The sequence below is a fragment of the Sebastes fasciatus genome, unplaced genomic scaffold (genome assembly GCF_043250625.1).
Source record: "Sebastes fasciatus isolate fSebFas1 unplaced genomic scaffold, fSebFas1.pri Scaffold_33, whole genome shotgun sequence".
NCBI lineage: Eukaryota > Metazoa > Chordata > Actinopteri > Perciformes > Sebastidae > Sebastes > Sebastes fasciatus.
The window spans coordinates 78,447-95,616 of NW_027428193.1; the positions used below are offsets into that span (position 1 = coordinate 78,447).

General features: G+C 40.6%; 2 protein-coding genes across 3 annotated transcripts in view; both read right to left on the minus strand.

Annotated features, from left to right (window-relative positions):
• Positions 1-243: 243 nt before the first annotated feature.
• Positions 244-14,273, minus strand: LOC141763730 (noelin-like). 2 transcript variants are annotated; one of them, XM_074628427.1, is made up of 7 exons: positions 14,183-14,273; positions 14,019-14,084; positions 8,309-8,458; positions 3,068-3,223; positions 1,443-1,662; positions 1,137-1,243; positions 244-975 (listed from the first exon to the last, which is right to left on the minus strand). In XM_074628427.1, the coding sequence occupies exons 2-7, from the start codon at positions 14,082-14,084 to the stop codon at positions 313-315; spliced, it is 1,362 nt and encodes a 453-aa protein (XP_074484528.1). In that variant the 5' UTR covers positions 14,183-14,273; the 3' UTR covers positions 244-312. The 2 variants fall into 2 exon arrangements, with proteins under 2 accessions (XP_074484528.1, XP_074484529.1); XM_074628428.1 differs by having other exon boundaries at positions 14,164-14,267.
• A 2,054-nt stretch (positions 14,274-16,327) lies between these two features.
• Positions 16,328-17,170, minus strand: part of LOC141763728 (formin-binding protein 1-like) — a 42,361-nt gene continuing 41,518 nt past the window's right edge. The window contains exons 19-21 of the mRNA XM_074628418.1: positions 16,838-17,002; positions 16,740-16,784; positions 16,328-16,698 (exon numbers count right to left, since the gene is read on the minus strand). The gene's annotated coding sequence lies outside the window, so the exon portion shown is untranslated. The remainder of the gene's footprint in view (positions 16,699-16,739; positions 16,785-16,837; positions 17,003-17,170) is intronic.

Genomic DNA, 17,170 nt, shown 5'->3' on the forward strand with positions numbered 1-17,170 from the left:
ATAAAGGACTTTATTTAGTCTGTAGTGTTACTGTATAATGTGGTAGAGAGTAACGTTATAAAGGACGTTATTTAGTCTGTAGTGTTACTGTATAATGTGGTAGAGAGTAACGTTATAAAGGACTTTATTTAGTCTGTAGTGTTACTGTATAATGTGGTAGAGAGTAATGTTATAAAGGACTTTATTTAGTCTGTAGTGTTACTGTATAATGTGGTAGAGAGTAACGTTATAAAGGACGTTATTTAGTCTGTAGTGTTACTGTATAATGTGGTAGAGAGTAACGTTATAAAGGACGTTATTTAGTCTGTAGTGTTACTGTATAATGTGGTAGAGAGTAACGTTATAAAGGACTTGGTGGCCGTTGTTCCAGGCGTACAGCGCTCTGTCTCGGGGGTTGTAGTCCAACATGGACAGGTGGCTGTATTTATTGGTGAGAGGAATGTCGATGTACTCGTAGGTGGAGGAGTTGGTGGAGTAGGCGTAGTACACTTTGGTTCCACCTGAGTACCCGTTAGTAACATACATGGTTCCACAGATCATGAACGCCTCGCCGGCGCTGCGTTTCGGGTGGTTGGTGGTCCAGCTGCGGATGATCTGCAGAGTGTTTGGGTTTAACTGGCTGAGGACAATGTTTCCAGCGTTCTGATTGGTGGCGTAGACGGCCCAGAGCCCCCCCTCATCCACCATGAGGTCGATGTCCGAGTGCCCCCCCCAGGAGTAATGGTACATGTTGTTGTACCCGGCAAAGTCCAGCTGCCGGGAGCGGCTGATCAGCGACGTGCTGAAGTCGAACTTGATGATGGTGTGACTCTGAAACTTGTTGAAGTAAATGGATCCGTTATAAACCACCTGACCAGTACCGGACCAGGGGTGAGGCAGGCGGTGAGACGTGAAGTTATCTGTCGTCATGAAGTCATACATTGACTGATACTCCCTGACAAAGCGGTTGTTATGGTAACCATCCATGTACCACACCTATAAGGGAAGAAATCAAAAATAATAATCTAAAACTGTGATGAGACTTACTCTGTTGTCTCTAGATAATACTGACTGATTAGACTTACTCTGTTGTCTCTAGATAATACTGACTGATTAGACTTACTCTGTTGTCTCTAGATAATACTGATTAGACTCACTCTATTGTCTCCCGCCGCTGCGAGCGGGTCGGTCATCCACGATCCAAACCGTGACCCAGACATCTTGATGGTGATTGGCTCAGAGATTCCTGTCAGCTTCCCACACGCTGAAACATGAAGGTACAGGGTGGACAAAATAACATGAACACATGAAGGTACAGGACGAGACATCAGTGGGACCCTGTTGTGTGTTTGTTTCTGCGCTCTGTTATATTCTGTTATTATAATTTTAAATATATGTTTTTATAAATATATTATGTTATCATATATTGTGCTTGTTTATTTATTCCTCTGTTGTTTACTCACCCAGCCTCTGCATGCAGGCCCTCAGCCCGTCCTCCAGGTTCATCACTCGGCTGTGGAGCTCCTGGTAGTCCAGACCTCCCAGTTCTTCTTGCAGCGATCCCAGCAGCTCTGTCACATTTGCTGCCTCGTCCTTAAACTGTCGGACCAGCAGAGCGTCCGCCTTGTAGGACTCCAGGACTGGGATCAGAGGCCGTAACTCCTCCATCTTTGCTTTGATGGACTGATCGGAAAGCAGAGATCAATAACCGTCCAGACGTTTCCAGACATCCACATTCAAGTGAAGGTGGTCTGAACTGCAGCTCTTTGTTAACTCTACTCCATCTCATGGATTAATTACTAATGCTTGGATAATTAATTTAAACAACAGGGTTAGGGTTATAGCATAGAATGAGCAGCAGCTCCGTCTGGATACGTTCACTTACAATAAAGAGTACAAGAAACACTTCCTGTGTAGAGACGAAAGTCTGAGACATTACTGTCTCAACTATGAAATGTGATGCTTTGTAGTTAACCCTAGCTAACCCTAACCCTAACCCTTCATAGTTAACCCTAATCCTTCATAGTTAACCCTAACCCTAACCCTTCATAGTTAACCCTAACCCTTCATAGTTAACCCTAACCCTTCATAGTTAACCCTAACCCTTCATAGTTAACCCTAACCCTAAACGTTCATAGTTAACCCTAACCCTTCATAGTTAACCCTAATCCTTCATAGTTAACCCTAGCTAACCCTAACCCTTCATAGTTAACCCTAACCCTAAACCTTCATAGTTAACCCTAACCCTTCATAGTTAACCCTAGCTAACCCTAACCCTTCATAGTTAACCCTAATCCTTCATAGTTAACCCTAACCCTAACCCTTCATAGTTAACCCTAATCCTTCATAGTTAACCCTAACCCTTCATAGTTAACCCTAACCCTAATCCTTCATAGTAAACCCTAACCCTAACCCTTCATAGTTAACCCTAACCCTAACCCTTCATAGTTAACCCTAATCCTTCATAGTTAACCCTAACCCTTCATAGTTAACCCTAACCCTAATCCTTCATAGTAAACCCTAACCCTAACCCTTCATAGTTAACCCTAGCTAACCCTAACCCTTCAGTTAACCCTAATCCTTCATAGTTAACCCTAACCCTAACCCTTCATAGTTAACCCTAATCCTTCATAGTTAACCCTAACCCTTCATAGTTAACCTTAACCCTAACCCTTCATAGTTAACCCTAATCCTTCATAGTTAACCCTAACCCTTCATAGTTAACCCTAACCCTAATCCTTCATAGTAAACCCTAACCCTAACCCTTCATAGTTAACCCTAGCTAACCCTAACCCTTCATAGTTAACCCTAACCCTTCATAGTTAACCCTAACCCTTCATAGTTAACCCTAACCCTAACCCTTCATAGTTAACCCTAACCCTTCATAGTTAACCCTAATCCTTCATAGTTAACCCTAGCTAACCCTAACCCTTCATAGTTAACCCTAATCCTTCATAGTTAACCCTAGCTAACCCTTCATAGTTAACCCTAGCTAACCCTTGTTGATTGGTTAGTTGGTGACATGATGCCGTGAAGGTTTGGATCTTGATTGGTAGTTTAAGCCGTGATGTCATGATGTGGGCGGTACCTTGTACTGTCTGGCGATGTTGCTCTCGTGTCCGGCTTCCGCCTGTCTGAATTGGGTTTCCAGAATTCTCAGCTGAACTTCCATCCTCTCCACATACTGCAGATCTCTCTGAGTCCGATGGTCCAGGACCTCGATGGACTGACTCATAGTCTGAATCTGGACAACACCATCGCATCATAACGCATAATACCATTTACTACTACTACTTATACTACAAATCACTATAATCAGAGGTATCAGCAGTAGTATAATATTATTAGTATTATTATTATCGTCACCACTAGTAGTAGTATGATCAGAGTATCATCATCACCACTAGTAGTAGTATTATCAGAGTATCATCATCACCACTAGTAGTGGTATTATCAGAGTATCATTGTCACCACTAGTAGTAGTATTATCAGAGTATCATCATCACCACTAGTAGTGGTATTATCAGAGTATCATCATCACCACTAGTAGTAGTATTATCAGAGTATCATCATCACCACTAGTAGTGGTATTATCAGAGTATCATCGTCACCACTAGTAGTAGTATTATCAGAGTATCATCATCACCACTAGTAGTAGTATTATCAGAGTATCATCACCACCACTAGTAGTAGTATTATCAGAGTATCATCACCACTAGTAGTAGTATTATCAGAGTATCATCACCACTAGTAGTAGTATTATCAGAGTATCATCATCACCACTAGTAGTAGTATTATCAGAGTATCATCACCACCACTAGTAGTAGTATTATCAGAGTATCATCACCACTAGTAGTAGTATTATCAGAGTATCATCACCACTAGTAGTAGTATTATCAGAGTATCATCATCACCACTAGTAGTAGTATTATCAGAGTATCATCATCACCACTAGTAGTAGTATTATCAGAGTATCATCACCACTAGTAGTGGTATTATCAGAGTATCATCACCACTAGTAGTAGTATTATCAGAGTATCATCATCACCACTAGTAGTAGTATTATCAGAGTATCATCACCACTAGTAGTAGTATTATCAGAGTATCATCATCACCACTAGTAGTGGTATTATCAGAGTATCATCATCACCACTAGTAGTGGTATTATCAGAGTATCATCACCACTAGTAGTAGTATTATCAGAGTATCATCATCACCACTAGTAGTGGTATTATCAGAGTATCATCACCACTAGTAGTAGTATTATCAGAGTATCATCATCACCACTAGTAGTGGTATTATCAGAGTATCATCACCACTAGTAGTAGTATTATCAGAGTATCATCATCACCACTAGTAGTGGTATTATCAGAGTATCATCACCACTAGTAGTAGTATTATCAGAGTATCATCATCACCACTAGTAGTAGTATTATCAGAGTATCATCACCACTAGTAGTAGTATTATCAGAGTATCATCATCACCGCTAGTAGTAGTATTATCAGAGTATCATCACCACTAGTAGTAGTATTATCAGAGTATCATCATCACCACTAGTAGTGGTATTATCAGAGTATCATCATCACTAGTAGTAGTATTATCAGAGTATCATCATCACCACTAGTAGTGGTATTATCAGAGTATCATCACCACTAGTAGTAGTATTATCAGAGTATCATCATCACCACTAGTAGTAGTATTATCAGAGTATCATCATCACCACTAGTAGTAGTATTATCAGAGTATCATCACCACTAGTAGTAGTATTATCAGAGTATCATCATCACCGCTAGTAGTAGTATTATCAGAGTATCATCACCACTAGTAGTGGTATTATCAGAGTATCATCATCACCACTAGTAGTGGTATTATCAGAGTATCATCACCACTAGTAGTAGTATTATCAGAGTATCATCATCACCACTAGTAGTGGTATTATCAGAGTATCATCATCACTAGTAGTAGTATTATCAGAGTATCATCATCACCACTAGTAGTAGTATTATCAGAGTATCATCACCACTAGTAGTAGTATTATCAGAGTATCATCATCACCACTAGTAGTGGTATTATCAGAGTATCATCACCACTAGTAGTAGTATTATCAGAGTATCATCATCACCACTAGTAGTAGTATTATCAGAGTATCATCGTCACCACTAGTAGTAGTATTATCAGAGTATCATCATCACCACTAGTAGTAGTATTATCAGAGTATCATCACCACTAGTAGTAGTATTATCAGAGTATCATCACCACTAGTAGTGGTATTATCAGAGTATCATCATCACCACTAGTAGTAGTATTATCAGAGTATCATCACCACTAGTAGTAGTATTATCAGAGTATCATCATCACCACTAGTAGTGGTATTATCAGAGTATCATCACCACTAGTAGTAGTAGTATTATCAGAGTATCATCACCACTAGTAGTAGTATTATCAGAGTATCATCATCACCACTAGTAGTAGTATTATCAGAGTATCATCACCACTAGTAGTAGTAGTATTATCAGAGTATCATCATCACCACTAGTAGTAGTATTATCAGAGTATCATCACCACTAGTAGTAGTATTATCAGAGTATCATCACCACTAGTAGTAGTAGTATTATCAGAGTATCATCACCACTAGTAGTAGTATTATCAGAGTATCATCATCACCACTAGTAGTAGTATTATCAGAGTATCATCATCACCACTAGTAGTAGTATTATCAGAGTATCATCACCACTAGTAGTGGTATTATCAGAGTATCATCATCACCACTAGTAGTAGTATTATCAGAGTATCATCACCACTAGTAGTAGTATTATCAGAGTATCATCATCACCACTAGTAGTGGTAGTATTATCAGAGTATCATCACCACTAGTAGTAGTATTATCAGAGTATCATCATCACCACTAGTAGTAGTATTATCAGAGTATCATCACCACTAGTAGTAGTAGTATTATCAGAGTATCATCACCACTAGTAGTAGTAGTATTATCAGAGTATCATCACCACTAGTAGTAGTATTATCAGAGTATCATCATCACCACTAGTAGTAGTATTATCAGAGTATCATCACCACTAGTAGTAGTAGTATTATCAGAGTATCATCACCACCACTAGTAGTAGTATTATCAGAGTATCATCACCACTAGTAGTAGTAGTATTATCAGAGTATCATCACCACTAGTAGTAGTATTATCAGAGTATCATCATCACCACTAGTAGTAGTATTATCAGAGTATCATCACCACTAGTAGTAGTAGTATTATCAGAGTATCATCACCACCACTAGTAGTAGTATTATCAGAGTATCATCACCACTAGTAGTAGTATTATCAGAGTATCATCACCACTAGTAGTAGTATTATCAGAGTATCATCACCACTAGTAGTAGTAGTATTATCAGAGTATCATCACCACTAGTAGTAGTAGTATTATCAGAGTATCATCACCACCACTAGTAGTGGTATTATCAGAGTATCATCATCACCACTAGTAGTAGTATTATCAGAGTATCATCACCACCACTAGTAGTAGTATTATCAGAGTATCATCACCACCACTAGTAGTAGTATTATCAGAGTATCATCACCACCACTAGTAGTGGTATTATCAGAGTATCATCATCACCACTAGTAGTAGTATTATCAGAGTATCATCACCACCACTAGTAGTAGTATTATCAGAGTATCATCACCACCACTAGTAGTAGTATTATCAGAGTATCATCACCACCACTAGTAGTGGTATTATCAGAGTATCATCACCACTAGTAGTAGTATTATCAGAGTATCATCACCACCACTAGTAGTGGTATTATCAGAGTATCATCACCACTAGTAGTAGTATTATCAGAGTATCATCACCACTAGTAGTAGTATTATCAGAGTATCATCACCACCACTAGTAGTGGTATTATCAGAGTATCATCACCACTAGTAGTAGTATTATCAGAGTATCATCACCACTAGTAGTAGTAGTATTATCAGAGTATCATCACCACCACTAGTAGTAGTATTATCAGAGTATCATCACCACTAGTAGTAGTATTATCAGAGTATCATCACCACTAGTAGTAGTATTATCAGAGTATCATCATCACCACTAGTAGTGGTATTATCAGAGTATCATCACCACTAGTAGTAGTATTATCAGAGTATCATCACCACTAGTAGTAGTATTATCAGAGTATCATCACCACTAGTAGTAGTAGTATTATCAGAGTATCATCACCACCACTAGTAGTGGTATTATCAGAGTATCATCACCACTAGTAGTGGTATTATCAGAGTATCATCACCACTAGTAGTGGTATTATCAGAGTATCATCACCACTAGTAGTAGTATTATCAGAGTATCATCATCACCACTAGTAGTAGTATTATCAGAGTATCATCATCACCACTAGTAGTAGTATTATCAGAGTATCATCACCACTAGTAGTAGTATTATCAGAGTATCATCACCACTAGTAGTAGTATTATCAGAGTATCATCATCACCACTAGTAGTGGTATTATCAGAGTATCATCACCACTAGTAGTAGTATTATCAGAGTATCATCATCACCACTAGTAGTGGTATTATCAGAGTATCATCACCACTAGTAGTAGTATTATCAGAGTATCATCACCACTAGTAGTAGTATTATCAGAGTATCATCATCACCACTAGTAGTGGTATTATCAGAGTATCATCACCACTAGTAGTAGTATTATCAGAGTATCATCACCACTAGTAGTAGTAGTATTATCAGAGTATCATCACCACCACTAGTAGTAGTATTATCAGAGTATCATCACCACTAGTAGTAGTATTATCAGAGTATCATCATCACCACTAGTAGTGGTATTATCAGAGTATCATCACCACTAGTAGTAGTATTATCAGAGTATCATCACCACTAGTAGTAGTAGTATTATCAGAGTATCATCACCACCACTAGTAGTAGTATTATCAGAGTATCATCACCACTAGTAGTAGTATTATCAGAGTATCATCACCACTAGTAGTAGTATTATCAGAGTATCATCACCACTAGTAGTAGTAGTATTATCAGAGTATCATCACCACCACTAGTAGTAGTATTATCAGAGTATCATCACCACTAGTAGTAGTATTATCAGAGTATCATCACCACTAGTAGTAGTATTATCAGAGTATCATCATCACCACTAGTAGTGGTATTATCAGAGTATCATCACCACTAGTAGTAGTATTATCAGAGTATCATCACCACTAGTAGTAGTATTATCAGAGTATCATCACCACTAGTAGTAGTATTATCAGAGTATCATCACCACTAGTAGTAGTATTATCAGAGTATTTGGTACCTTCTCCAGCAGCTGTCGGAGCTGTTTGGTTCGGGCGTCTCTGGAGCAGACCGTCTGCTGGGGAGCGACCACCGTACAAACACATCGACCTTCAGAGTCCTGAGCTGAACTGTACACCTGCCAGCCCTCCTCAGGGGCAGAAGGACCAACCTGTGAGACAGAGATGGAAACAACACGTGTTGATGACGCAGAGTTGTGTTTACAGTTATGACGTAAAATTAATTAATTAATCAAAGAAGAAGACAAAGACGAAGAAGAAGAAGAAGAAGAAGAAGAAGAAACAACACGTGAGATGGAAAGAGATGGAAACAACACGTGTTGATGACTTGTTGTGTTTACAGTCATGATGTAAAATGATTTAATCAGAGACAGAGAAGAAGAAGAAGAAGAAGAGAGCCTGTGCAGCGCTGCTCAGGGACACACTGACCCACATTACTCTTTTCAATCATTCAGATCAACAGGAAGTAGATTTGTCTTGTGATGTTTGTGTTTGCTGCCGTCTGCAGGCTGAATTCAGGGTTAAGCCTAACCGTCTGCAGGCTGAATTCAGTATCACACACTGATGTATTTATACTGATTCTAGAGTGTTATCATATTTCATATTATACTATACTATGTATTAGTTTCAATTTGATATCTGATGGACTCGATACTCTTCCTCTTCTCTTTCATTTACTGTATTTTAACATTTAACAATATAACATTTAGCTCTTTGACTTTAGTTTGTCATAAAGACACCAAAATAAAACTATTACTACTATATATTAACTATTTCTTTATCTTTTATTTAACCCTTTGAATGCCCAGCTGCTTCAGTCGGTTTATTTTCAGGCTTCAGTCGCAGCTCTACATAACACAGATCTGTATTTTATGAATGATTTGGGATATTCACAAATGTCATCAAGTTTCATGTCATGCTCTAGTAATTTATTACACACACACACAGGTTTGTATATATAAATACGTGGTTGGGCTTCAAACTACGACGTTTGTACGGTGAAAAAGTGACTTGATGTTGTGAACACGGGACACCAACAATCAGCTGATTGTAACTTGAAAGTGAAACTTAACACACAGCGATCTCCTGGATGAAAGCTTTGAGTTTGTTGTATATAAACTGGAAAAACAAAGTTCGGAAACTTGTGTTTGGTCGATTATTTCTCTGTTGTTACAATGCTAATTGGCATTGTATTGTACATCGTTGAAAAGCCTGTTTATTTATCTTCACAATGATGTCCAACTTGTAAGGATCATGTATTTGTGGGATGAGCAGCACAGCTGATTATGTGGGTAGCGCCCAAGAAAAATTTGCCAAAATGCTCCGTCGATGGTAAACAGTGTATTCTCCTGTTGGTACTGACTCTTGTTGTGAGTTGTTTGGTGGATGATTGAACTCTCTATCAGTAACAAGGAACAAACAAGACATATTGATTGATTGAATCCACCGTCAGGAGCCTCAGTAGAGGTGGAAGATCCATACGCAGCCACAACAGCCTGGCACCTCCTCCTCATGCTGGTCACCAACCTGGTCACACGTTGCTGTGGGATGGCGTTCCATTCCTCAACCAGGATTCGTTGCAGGTCAGCCAGCGTGGTTGTGTTGGTCACTCTAACACGTACAGCACGCCCAAGCTGATCCCACAAGTGTTGAATTGGGTTGAGGTGTGGACTCTTGGCAGGCCGTTCCATTCTCTCTCCTCCCACATTGTGGAGGTAGTCTGTGATAACCCTGGCTCTGTGGGGGGGGGGCGTTGTTTCTTGGAGGATGAAGTTAGGTCCCAGATTGTGGAGATATGGGATCACCACTGGCTGCAGAATCTCATCCCGATATCTCACTGCATTGAGATGGCCTTCAATGATGACAAGCCTTGTTTTGCCAGTGAGGGAGATGCCCCTCCCCACACCATGACACTGCCCCCACCAAAAGCTGTTACTCCATCGGTTCAACAATCAGCATAGCGTTCTCCACGTCGTCTCCATACTTTGACCTGCCGTCCAACTTTGGCAGACAGAACCTGGACTCATCACTGAACATGACATTCCCCCACATGTTCAGGTTCCATTGTCTGTGTTGGAGACACCAGCGCCAACGGGCCTGACGGTGAAGGGCAGTCATTGCAGGCTTCCTGGTAGCCTTATGAGAATACAATGTTTACCATTGGAAGAGCATTTTGGAACATTGTTCTTGGGCGCTACCCGCATCATCAGCTGTGCTGCTCATCCCACAAATACATGATCCTTACAAGTGTGACATCATTGCGAAGGTAAATAAACAGGCTTTCCACGGTGTAAAACATACAACACATACAACAGAGAAATAATCCACCAAACACAAGTTTACCAACTTTGTTTTTCCAGTATATATATATATATACACACAGTGTATATATATATATATATATATATACTGTATATATATATAAATAAAGGAGAAGCTGAGGAGGATGGATTAGGTCTGGATGATGGATAAAGTAACCAAAAGTGTTAAAAATGTGTTAAAGATGTGTGAAAATCAAAGAATGTGTTAAATATGTATTAAAATACAATGACTGTTCTCATTATGTCTTTCTTATTCAGTATTTCTGCTCATAATTCAGATTCATAACTGAGTGAAATCAACACATTATTTCAAACAGCTGTAAAAAGGTGGAACTTCTGGATTGGTCATAATAATAATAATAACTTTTAATGTCAACTTCCACAGGGTTAGGGCTAGGGTTTTCTTGATGCATCAGAATGAAAACACTATAATTAAATATAATTAACTTTATTATATAATATAATATATATATATATATATATTATATATTATATTATATATATATATATATTAAACGTGATTCTTTACTGCTGTTAAAAGCAGAATGTCCCAACCGAGCTGTCGGATCGTTACTGGGCAGAAAACACTTTTTTTCTACATGAAATAAGATGAATGTAAATTATTAATTCATTATGTCATAGTTCTTGGTCTGAGCATGTTTTTAGAGGGGGAGCGTTTGTTTCTTCCTTCTGTGTGCACTGTACGGGTGGAGCTACAATATTTCTCCAACTGGGCAGAGGAAAAAAAAAATTGTTTATTTAAATTATATCAGTAATAATGTTTAGAGAAGAAATAAGTTCACATTTTGCCCTGCTGGTTGTTTCTTACAGTAGTTTATTATTATTATTATTATTATTATATATTTAGTCCTAGTATGCTAAAGGATGGGGGTTAATGTAGCTCTGTTGTCACAGGTTCGATCCCCGCTGAGAACTACAGTTTAATCTGCTGATTGAATCAATCAACAGACCCAACGTGGTGTCAACGATCGAAACGGGTTTGTAATGGAGAAGTGCATGCTGGGATTTTACACTGTGTAGTTAAAACTGTGAGTTTGTGTAACAAGACACTACAAATAATGAAATCACTTTGAACAAACTGTTAACATCAGAGACCCTAACCCCTAACTGGGGTTAGGGTCTCTGATGTTCAGATATTGGGTTAGGGGTAGGGGTTAGGGTCTCTGATGTTCAGATATTGGGTTAGGGGTAGGGGTTAGGGTCTCTGATGTTCAGATATTGGGTTAGGGTTAGGGGTAGGGTCTTTGATGTTCAGATATTGGGTTAGGGTTAGGGGTAGGGTTAGGGGTTCGGATCTCTGATGTTCAGATATTGAGTTAGGGTTAGGGGTAGGGTTAGGGGTTAGGGTCTGTGATGTTCAGATATTGGGTTAGGGTTAGGGGTAGGGGTTAGGGGTTCGGGTCTCTGATGTTCAGATATTGAGTTAGGGCTAGGGGTTAGGGGTTAGGGTCTCTGATGTTCAGATATTGGGTTAGGGTTAGGGGTTAGGGGTAGGGGTTAGGGTCTGTGATGTTCAGATATTGGGTTAGGGTTAGGGGTAGGGTTAGGGGTTAGGGTCTCTGATGTTCAGATATTGGGTTAGGGGTAGGGGTTAGGGGTAGGTTTGGGTTAGGGTCTCTGATGTTCAGATATTTGGTTAGGGTTAGGGGTAGGGTTAGGGGTAGGGTCTTTGATGTTCAGATATTGGGTTAGGGGTAGGGGGTAGGGGTAGGGGTAGGGTCTGTGATGTTCAGATATTGGGTTAGGGGTAGGGGTTAGGGGTAGGGTCTCTGATGTTCAGATATTGGGTTAGGGGTAGGGGTTAGGGGTAGGGGTAGGTTTGGGTTAGGGTCTCTGATGTTCAGATATTGGGTTAGGGGTAGGGGTTAGGGGTAGGTTTGGGTTAGGGTCTCTGATGTTCAGATATTTGGTTAGGGTTAGGGGTAGGAGTAGGGGTAGGGTCTTTGATGTTCAGATATTGGGTTAGGGGTAGGGGGTAGGGGTAGGGGTAGGGGTAGGGTCTGTGATGTTCAGATATTGGGTTAGGGGTAGGGGTTAGGGGTAGGGTCTCTGATGTTCAGATATTGGGTTAGGGGTAGGGGTTGGGGTAGGGGTTAGGGTCTGTGATGTTCAGATATTGGGTTAGGGGTAGGGGTTGGGGTAGGGGTTAGGGTCTGTGATGTTCAGATATTGGGTTAGGGGTAGGGGTTAGGGGTAGGGTCTCTGATGTTCAGATATTGGGTTAGGGGTAGGGGTTGGGGTAGGGGTTAGGGTCTGTGATGTTCAGATATTGGGTTAGGGGTAGGGGTTAGGGGTAGGGGTAGGGTCTTTGATGTTCAGATATTGGGTTAGGGGTAGGGGTTAGGGGTTAGGGGTAGGGTCTCTGATGTTCAGATATTGGGTTAGGGGTAGGGGTAGGTTTGGGTTAGGGTCTCTGATGTTCAGATATTTGGTTAGGGTTAGGGGTAGGGTTAGGGGTAGGGTCTTTGATGTTCAGATATTGGGTTAGGGGTAGGGGGTAGGGGTAGGGTCTGTGATGTTCAGATATTGGGTTAGGGGTAGGGGTTAGGGGTAGGGTCTCTGATGTTCAGATATTGGGTTAGGGGTAGGGGTTGGGGTAGGGGTTAGGGTCTGTGATGTTCAGATATTGGGTTAGGGGTAGGGGTTGGGGTAGGGGTTAGGGTCTGTGATGTTCAGATATTGGGTTAGGGGTAGGGGTTGGGGTAGGGGTTAGGGTCTGTGATGTTCAGACATTGGGTTAGGGGTAGGGGTTAGGGGTAGGGGTAGGGGTAGGGGTAGGGTCTCTGATGTTCAGATATTGGGTTAGGGGTAGGGTTAGGGGTAGGGGTTAGGGGTTAGGGTCTTTGATGTTCAGATATTGGGTTAGGGGTAGGGGTAGGGTTAGGGGTTAGGGTCTTTGATGTTCAGATATTGGGTTAGGGGTAGAGGTAGGGTTAGGGGTAGGGTTAGGGGTTAGGGGTTAGGGTCTTTGATGTTCAGATATTGGGTTAGGGGTAGGGGTAGGGTTAGGGGGTAGGGGTAGGGTTAGGGGTTAGGGGTTAGGGTCTTTGATGTTCAGATATTGGGTTAGGGGTAGGGGTAGGGTTAGGGGGTAGGGGTAGGGTTAGGGGTTAGGGGTTAGGGTCTCTGATGTTCAGATATTGATCGATCAGAATGATTATCAGAAGTTAATCAAATATAAACAGGAACATCAGTGAACAAGGTTTCACACTGTCTGACTAAAATACAGTAGAATAGAATAGAATATAGAAGACAGTAGAATAGAATATAGAAGACAGTAGAATAGAATATAGAAGACAGTAGAATAGAATAGAATATAGAATAACATATAGAAGACAGTAGAGTATAAATAGAAACATGATCTATTCACCACAGTGAAGTGTGATCCCATCAGCAGCAGCAGAAAAACGTTGAGCAGATTCTCCTCCGACTCCATCTGTCAAACACATTCACCGTTAACCTGCTTAACGTTAACCCGGTTATCTCTGAGCCTGGTTATCTGTTAGCCTGGTTACCTTCTGTTAACCCGGTTACCTCTTAGCCTGGTTATCTGTTAATCTGGTGTGTATCCCTCTCTCTGCTCCTCTCTCTGCTCTTCCTCCTTCCTCCCTCCTCTTTCTGGTCTCTGTTCCTGCTCTTCCTCCTTCCTCCCTCCTCTCCCTCCTCTCTCTGCTCTTCCTCCTTCCTCCCTCCTCTTTCTGGTCTCTGTTCCTGCTCTTCCTCCTTCCTCCCTCCTCTCTCTGGTCTCTCTGCTCTTCCTCCTCCCTCCCTCCCTCCTCTCTCTGGTCTCTCTGTTCCTGCTCTTCCTCCTCCCTCCCTCCGCTTTCTATTTCTTCTTCTCTGATATGAAGCCAAACATTGTCCCAGTGGAAACCCGATCCTGCAGCTGACAGTGTCAGTATCAATATATCAAAAACAACAGAACTCCCCGTTGGCTCCCTTAATTGATCTAATGATTAATCCCCTTCTGACATTTTTTTCCCCGTGAGTCCCAGATCTGGTGTGTTCTGGTTTAATATTAGTGTTAGATTATCTGGTCTAATATTTGTGTTAGACCAGATCAGACCAGATGGGTCCGAGATATCTCAGGATCGAAGTCTAATGACACGATGTCTGTTACTGCTCTACAGAGGTCAGGTCATCAGTGCTCCGTCAGAATGCTCTGACGTTAACCCTCCTGTCTGCATACTGTTATATATATATACATATATATATATATACACACACTTATACTATACTTATGTTACTGTGGACGTTGCCGTAGTTTTGTGGCATGGCGTACAAATGACATGTGAATGGCCTAAAATTCCTCCTCATGACACGTGGAATTTCCTTGTAATGTCGTACTATTTTGACGTTGACGGCGTTCGTCTAAAATAAAATCAGAGTGTTTTTCCTGCTTCCCCGGAGACGTTCACGCTTTGATTTGACAGGAAGTCACATTATTCTCATCTTCTTCAGGTTCAGACTGATAACAGCAGAGTTCAGGTAAAAAGTGAGTGACCAGATGTAGACCAGGTAAAAACCAACAGGTAATCAATCAGCTTCCTGTCTCATCAAGCTGTTGTGATCAATCAGTTATGAATCAGTTCAAAGGTCACAGACATGAAGATGTTTCAGTCTGAATGAGACAAAAGGAGAAGAAGCAGCAGATGGAGGAGAAGAACGTCTCTAAATTAATCATCATTTTCCTCATTTGGTCGTCATGGAAACATCCCTATCTGCAGGCATCACAGTGTGTGTGTGTGTGTGTGTGAGTGAGTGAGAGTGTCAGATGGTCCACAGCAGGGTTCAACACACACACACACACACACACACACACACACACACACACACACACACAGTTGGACAGAAATCAAGATTTCAGTTAGAAAAGAAGAAACGAGGCGTTCAGGAACATTTTGTTATTTTACAGCAACAAAATAAAAACAGAAACTGATCCTATCTGAATGATTTAACTTTAATAAACATGAAGATTATTCAATAATCTGAATGTGTTAAACAGCTCTTTCTAATAAATCAGAAAATCCCACAGGAAGGAAGTGAAGCTCTCTGAAACGAGAAGTGAGGATATCAAAATAAAACAGGAAATGAATGAATGACGATGTAAAATAACCGTAAGAAGCAGGACGGGACCCGGTGGACTCCTTCCTCTTCATGGACTCCATCATCACCCCGTACCTCCAGTTGGACCTTACCTACTTCATGATGTGATTCAGTTTTATTATTATTATCATTTGTTATATATATATATATATATATATATATATATACCCTAACCCTAACCTGAATCAGCTGAGAGGTAGAAAGTCGCTGCCGCAGTGCCTCTGAGCAACAGAGTCTGAATGAACACAGTTTACAGTGTTTGATTCAGTGTGTACTTTATTTTGAAAGTTTAACATACAGGAAGTTGAAAAGAGCGTGATCAGCAGTCTCACGTCTCAATAAAAAATCAATAACTGATCAATATCTCACTATAAAATAAAAAAAGTTTCACATTTCACACAATCAATAACTTGATCATTGATCAACAAGCGGGGAGGGGGGGGGGGGCGCTAACACACACTGGTTAATCTTATCAGCAGGTATACGGGGGGGGGGAGGAGCTACACCTGTGCAGCTACAGTCTCTATTTACACACTGGTACATGTTTAACACCTCGCTGCGGTTTCATTAAAGTGTTTCTGACCACACCCACTGTGATGTCACAGTGTACTGGAGTACACTGTGACATCACTGTGACATCACCAACAGAAACGAGAGGTTCAGTTTTAAAACATCCGGTTAAACTGATCTCAGATCAATCGGATCGATTACAGAACGAGTTTAAAGCACAAAGAACAGAAATTTATCATTTGGGGCTCAAAAGAGAAATTAAAAGTGAAATCAATTTTATTATCATTTAGTTAATTTTATTATGTTATTTATTACTTTTCTAACATTAATGTATATTTCCTCACATTTAATAAAGATAAATTACGTTCTGACCTAATGATGAGTAATGATAAATGTCATAATCTGAATCTACAGTAAATACAGATGATATGGATCTGTCTAATATCTGATCTGACATGTGACCTGTGTTTGGGACCTGTCTAATATCTGATCTGTGTTTGGGACCTGTCTAATATCTGATCTGACACGTGACCTGTGTTTGGGACCTGTCTAATATCTGATCTGACATGTGACCTGCGTTTGGGACCTGTCTAATATCTGATCTGACACGTGACCTGTGTTTGGGACCTGTCTAATATCTGATCTGTGTTTGGGACCTGTCTAATATCTGATCTGACACGTGACCTGCGTTTGGGACCTGTCTAATATCTGATCTGATATCTGACCTGTGTTTGGGACCTATCTAATATCTGATCTGACACGTGACCTGTGTTTGGGACCTGTCTAATATCTGATCTGACACGTGACCTGCGTTTGGGACCTGTCTAATATCTGATCTGACATGTGACCTGCGTTTGGGACCTGTCTAATATCTGATCTGACACGTGACCTGTGTTTGGGACCTGT